Source organism: Octodon degus, unplaced genomic scaffold (genome assembly GCF_000260255.1).
Source record: "Octodon degus isolate 3935 unplaced genomic scaffold, OctDeg1.0 scaffold00011, whole genome shotgun sequence".
Taxonomy (NCBI): Eukaryota; Metazoa; Chordata; class Mammalia; order Rodentia; family Octodontidae; genus Octodon; species Octodon degus.
This window is the reverse complement of record NW_004524587.1, coordinates 9,580,049-9,586,016: the sequence shown is the minus strand read 5'-3', so window position 1 is coordinate 9,586,016 and position 5,968 is coordinate 9,580,049. Positions and strand designations below refer to the sequence as shown.

General features: G+C 43.9%; 1 protein-coding gene across 2 annotated transcripts in view; it reads right to left on the bottom strand.

Moving 5' to 3' along the window:
- Dhodh (dihydroorotate dehydrogenase (quinone)) overlaps window positions 1–2,340 on the bottom strand; it is a 14,059-nt gene extending 11,719 nt beyond the window's left edge. For both annotated transcript variants that reach the window (XM_004625810.2, XM_023709391.1), the window contains exon 1: window positions 2,246–2,340. In XM_004625810.2, the coding sequence (XP_004625867.1) occupies window positions 2,246–2,266 (21 nt within the window). In that variant the 5' untranslated portion in view covers window positions 2,267–2,340. The remainder of the gene's footprint in view (window positions 1–2,245) is intronic.
- Between the last annotated feature and the right edge of the window lie 3,628 nt (window positions 2,341–5,968).

The following is a 5,968-nucleotide window of genomic DNA, read 5'->3' as shown; positions in this document are numbered from 1 at the left end:
CCCCACCCCCACCCTCACCCCGGGCACGCTGCTGAGACAGCCCACTGAAACTTGGCATGGTAGTACATGCCTGTAATCCCAGCACTTTGGAGGCTGAAAACGGGAGCATCACTATGAGTCAGAGCTGTGTAGTGAGACCATGAAGACCCTTGCAGACCCTGTCCTAAATACATAAGTGAATGAATAATGAAAAATTAGTCACCCTTTCAGGAAATCCCATCAGGAATGCTACAGAATTTTACTTGGGTTGTGTGACAGTACAACACATGTGTAAGTACATTTTTTTTTAAGTACTAAAAGCTTAAAACACCTACTCATCTCACTTATCTATGTGAGTCATGTCTCAATATTCACATTTTGAAATACATGATATTAAATTTCTTCTATTGTGGTTAGGACATTATTTTGACATTTTCAAATTATACAGAGAGCCAGGTATGGTTGCATTTAGCTGCAATACCAGCACTTGGAAGGCAGAGGCAGAAGGATGGTTGTGAGTTCATGACCAGCCTGGTCTACAAAGTAAGCTCCAAAGCAGCCTGAACTGTAGAGTGAGACCCTATCTCAAAGACAAAAACTGTTCAGCGGACTAAGTGCCCGCTTCGGCAAGTGCAGGGACCCGGGTTCAGATCCACAGTATCACATGCCACACTGTCCCCGGGTGCACTGAGCCGGCCACCAATACCTGGTATGCTGGTGCACGCCTATAATCCCAACACTGAGGAGGCTGAAAACAGGAGGCTCACTATGAGTCCAAGCTGTGTAGTGAGACTCTGTACCAAATACATTTAAAAAAATAATTCAGCAGGGTGTGGTGTGCACACCTGTGATGCCAGCACCCTAGGCTGAGGCGGTAGGATCAATTGGTCCCCATGAGTTCAAGGCCAACCTGAACTACATAGCCTTTGTCTCAAAAACAAATCTGGTTAAGCTCAAAAATGGGCATAAAAGCCCTCGTCCCTACTCTTAAGTGAAGGCAATTTCAAGAGACAATCAGTTATCATACAAATACAGTTATGGCAATCTGCTAGGAAGGGAAAAAATATTCACTGTGTGGACCCAACAAATCTCAAAGGAAAGGACGCCTTCAAGAGGTGACTTATTCCTGACAGGATAAACACGAGTTAACTAGGAGGTAGTAGGAAACCATGAAGGATGAATCTCTGTTTTTCCCTTTCCCCAGCCCCCTCCCTCTGCGGATTAAAGCCCCTGCAATCAGGCGCTGGGGCCAGAGGTTCGATCTTTGAGCCTACTGCGCCTGCCCCGCCCCCGGGGCGTGCTGAGACTGCGATTGAGACTAGGCCTGGTGGCGTGCCTGTAATCCCAGCTCTTGGGAGGCTGTAAACAGGCGGATCACTACGAATCCCATCTAGTAGTGAGACCCTGAACACCCTGTAGATCCTTCCCTAAAATACAAAAAAAAAAAAAAAAAAAAAAATGCAGCATCTACAGGGACTATAGGGTCTCACTACACAGATGGAACTTGTAGTGATTCTCCTGTTTTCAGCTTCCCAAGCGCTAGGATTACAGGCGAACGCCACCACGCCCTAGGGTCGAGGCTGGCAAGGCAGGCCGTGGTTCAAACCTCTTGACTCCTGTGTCTGCCTAAGCAGGTGCTTTAAACCGCTGAGCAATTTGGCCAGCTCAAGGACCTCTTGATGACAGGAATAAGAAGGTCCCATAGGATGGGGAAAGAGAGAAAGTTGGTTTGGAATTTAGGAATACAGGACTTAAAATGAGGAAGGAAAAACAGATGAGGATCCTCGCCAGAATGTGGAGGATCTAAAATGTTGTGATCAGAACTGCCTTTAAGGGTCCCTCCAAGCTGTTAGTGTAGGCCACACATTTTCCATCTCTTTGAGACCAGAGAAACCACCTCGTGTTGATTAACACTTGAGCACAAGGATGCAGGGTCCACAGGATGCAACAGGTCACAGATCTCTGCCCAACGGGCGTAGATCCTGCACACACAGCCAGGCGGCCGCGTGTCACTAAAGGCCTTGCACTGAGCTCAGCAAAAATGGCCCAAGTGCACATAGATCGGCATCCGCCCAGGCATACTTGCTCATTTACACAGAGCTGGCCAAGTACACGTGTAAATGCACACGCACGAGCATTTGAAGCTGTCCCCGAAGACGCACAAATCCCCTTCCTTCCGCGCCCCACCTGGATCAGACCTCCACTCCGCCCTCGTCCCGACTCCAGACTCTGCCCCTGCCCTGCAATGCTCACTTTTCAAACTTACTCTGAGCTGTCTCCACGCCATGCTGCTTAGGCCACTGAACCCGGTTCTAGCTCACTGGGAGGCCACAGCAACTCCAGCCCTGAGCCTCCAACCCCCCAATGGGCGGGAAAGGGGGCGGAGCGAGGGCGCCCGCGGGGGAGGCGGGAAGGGGAGGGGCAAATTGGACGCTCCGCGCTTGCGCGCTCCCTTAGGCCACGCCTCTTCCGTTCCTCAGCTTCCCAGCGTCGTCCTGTTGCTAGGTTTCGCTCGGGCAGTGAATGCGTCAAGGCCTGCGGAAGAAAGCTGGTTGCTTCCCTCGTAGATGTTACGCAGTTTTTAGGTTTGGGTTTTTTTTTTTGCGGGGGGAGCGGGGATAGTGCATATTTGCAGTACATATCACGGGGAGTTGGTATGCATACACGCATCCAGTTTTTAATTCCCTACTCCCAGCTCCTAATTCTTCATTCCGTTCATTTACAAAAGTTCTATTTTCCTTTTTTCCTCAATTCTGTTTTAATCCTCTTTCCTTCCTCTCCTTACTGCATCTCTTGTGCCCCTATCCAAAAAAAACAAAAACAAAAACAAAAACAAAAACAAAACTCCTTTATCAAGTGTATAATTATTGAGTTTCTCATATGAGAAACCAGGTCTTCGTGTCTGGCTTATTTCACTTAACGTGGACTCAAGGTGCATCCATTTACCTACTAATGCTTCAAGTTTATCTTTGAGGCAGAATAGTATTCCACTATATATACATACACTTTCTTTAGCTATTCATTTGTTAATGGACATGTAGGCTTCAAGATTTAGCTATTATAAGCTGTGCTGTGTACACACGAGTGTGCGTTTATCAGTGTAACGGTTTTAACTCAAGAAGCTACTTAGAAGCAGAATAGCTAGGTTAAATAGAATTTTTAGTTTTAGTTTTTTTGGAGGCATCTCACCACTGATGTCCATAGGGTACATTTCCACCTACAGTGTAGAAGGGTTCCTTCCCCCCACAACCTTTTAGCATTTGTTGTTGTTTCATTTCGTGTGTGTGTGTGTGTGTGTGTGTGTGTGTTTTGAGACAAGGTTTCCGTTGAACTCATTAGGTAGATCTGGCTGGCCTTGAACTCATGCCAATCCTCCGGAGTCCTCAGCCTCTGAGTCCTGGGATTACAGGCGTGTGCCGCTATATCTGGAGGTATTTTGACTTCTTGATGATGCTTGCTATTCTTGCTTGCATAATATGGCATCTCGATGTTATTTTAACTTGCATCCCAGCAGTGTTAAATACATTTTCATGTGTGTATTGGCCGTTTGTACTTAGAAATATCCCTTTATGGGCTGGAGAGATGGCTCAGTGGTCTAAAGCACCTACTTAGAACAAGCTTAGCAAAGCACCAGGGACCGCGGTTCAGTCCCATGCCAGCCGGCCCCGCCCCCTGGTGGGCTGAGCTGGCCACACACACACCACACACACTCTCTCTCTCTCTCTCTCTCTCTCTCTAATAAGTAAATAAATAAAATTTAAAAAAAAAAGAAATATCCCTTTATTTCAGTTGCCAATTTTTTCAAATGGATCTTTTATTTTAAGGAGGTCCGTGTTGTAATTTTTTTATGTAGTCTAGATGTTAGTCCTCTGTCTGAGGAATAGCTGGCAAAATTTTTTCCCATTCTGCATTGTCTCTTCACTCTGTTTCCTTTGCTGTGCTGGAGCTTTTTAATTTGATTTGATCCCATTTGTTGATTTTTTTTTTTTCTTGTACTATTTTTTGTGCCATTGGTGGTGTGTTCAGAAAGCCTGTGCTTATACCTATATCTTTACCAGTTTTACCTGTTTGTTTGTTTTTTCTTCCAACAAATCATTTTAACATTTAGATCCTGGACCATTTAGATTTCAGTTTAGTACATGGTAAGATGTGGGTGCAGACTATCTTCTGCAAGTGGATATCAAATTTTTTCAAGTACCATTTATTAAACAGGCTGTCAAACTTCTAGGGTATGCTTTTAGCCACTTTGTGAAAGATCAAAGAGCTCTGTGTGCCTAGGGCTTTTTCTGCTTCCTCTGTTCTGTTCCATTGAGCTACCTGTCTGTTTTTATGCCACTACTGTGCTGTTTTAATCACAGTGGCCACGCAGTATAACTCGAGGTCTGGGATTATGATGCCTCCTGATTTGCTATTGTTTTGTTTATTTTTTGTTTTTGTTGTTTTTTTGTAACCCAGGATTGCCTTTGCTATTCTGGGTCTCTCTGGTTCCATATGAATTGTAGGATTTTTCTTTTTCTAGATCTGTGAGGAATGCTGTTGGTATTTTGATTGAGAGTGCATTAAATCTATTTATCAGTTTTGGAAGTATAACCATTGTAATTTAGCAGTTTTGCCTATCCAGGAACAGGGTTATCTTTCCATTTCCCAATGTCCTCCTCAACTTCCTTTTGCAGGCCAATGTAATTTAGGTATTTAATTTTTCTTGATGCTATTGTAAAATGGTTGTGTTTTTCCTACCTTGAATTCATCATTAGCAATAAAGTTGATTCTTGTGTGTTTAATTTGTATCCTGCTATGTTGCTGAATTTGGTTATTAATGCTGGGTGTCTTTTGCTAGGATATTTCAGGTTTTAAAAGTGTAGAACCAGGTCAACTGCAAATAAGACTTTTACTTCATTTCCTATGTGTAGCTTTTTTTTTTTTTTTATTTTAGTACAGGGTCTACAGTCTCACTACACAGGTCCAACTTGTAGTGATTCTCCTGTTTACAGCTTCTAAAGCACTGGGATTACAGCACACACTACCAAGCCCAGTCTCCATGCACCCTGGGGGCAGGGCTGGCATGTGTTGTTGTTGTTGTGTTGTTGTTGTTGTTGGCGGAACTGGGGATTGAACTCAGGCCCTTCCGCTTGCCAGGGAAGCACTTATTCCACTGAGCCATCTCCCCAGCCCCCTAATGTTTTGAGAACTGTTTTAAACAGGAGTGATAACAATGAACATCCTTGTCTTGTTACTGATTTTAGGAGGAAAGCTTTTTGTTTTCCTCCATTTAATATGATGTTAGCAGTTAGTCATAAATGACTTTTGTCAGGTTGAGATGAGATCTTTCTGTGCCTATTTTCATCCAGGTATTTTTTTTTTTCTTTTTTGTATTTTAGGGAAGGCTCTACAGGGTGTCCAGGGTATCACTACTAGATCACACTCTTAGTAATCCGATTAGCCTGTTTACAGCTTCTCAAGAGCTGGGATTACAGGCAAGTGCCTCCACTCCCAGTCTCAATTGCTATCTCAGTATTCCCCCCGGGGCGGGGCAAGCACAGCTCATCTAGGTTTGTTTGTTTGTGTTTTGCGGAACAGGGGATTGAACTCAGGCTCTTGCGCTTGCCAGGGAAGCGCTTATTCCACTGAGCCATCTCCCCGGCCCTCATCTAGGTTTTTAATCATAAATGGATATGGAATTTTTTTCAGTCTTTTCCTGCATTTGTTGAGATGATTGTATGATTTTTGTCCTTCCTTCTGTTTATGTGATGAATTACATTATCAATTTGTATATGTTGAACCATCCTTGCATTACTGGGATGAAGCCTACTTGGTCATGATGTATGATTTTATTTATTTATTTATTTAGGCTTTGCTGCATTCTGTTTGCCAGTACCTTGTTGAGGATATTTGTATCTATGTTCTTTAGAGAAATTGGCCTATAGTTTTCTTTTTAGTTGGATCCTTGTATGGTATTGGGATCAGTGTAATGCTAGCTTCCAAGGATGAT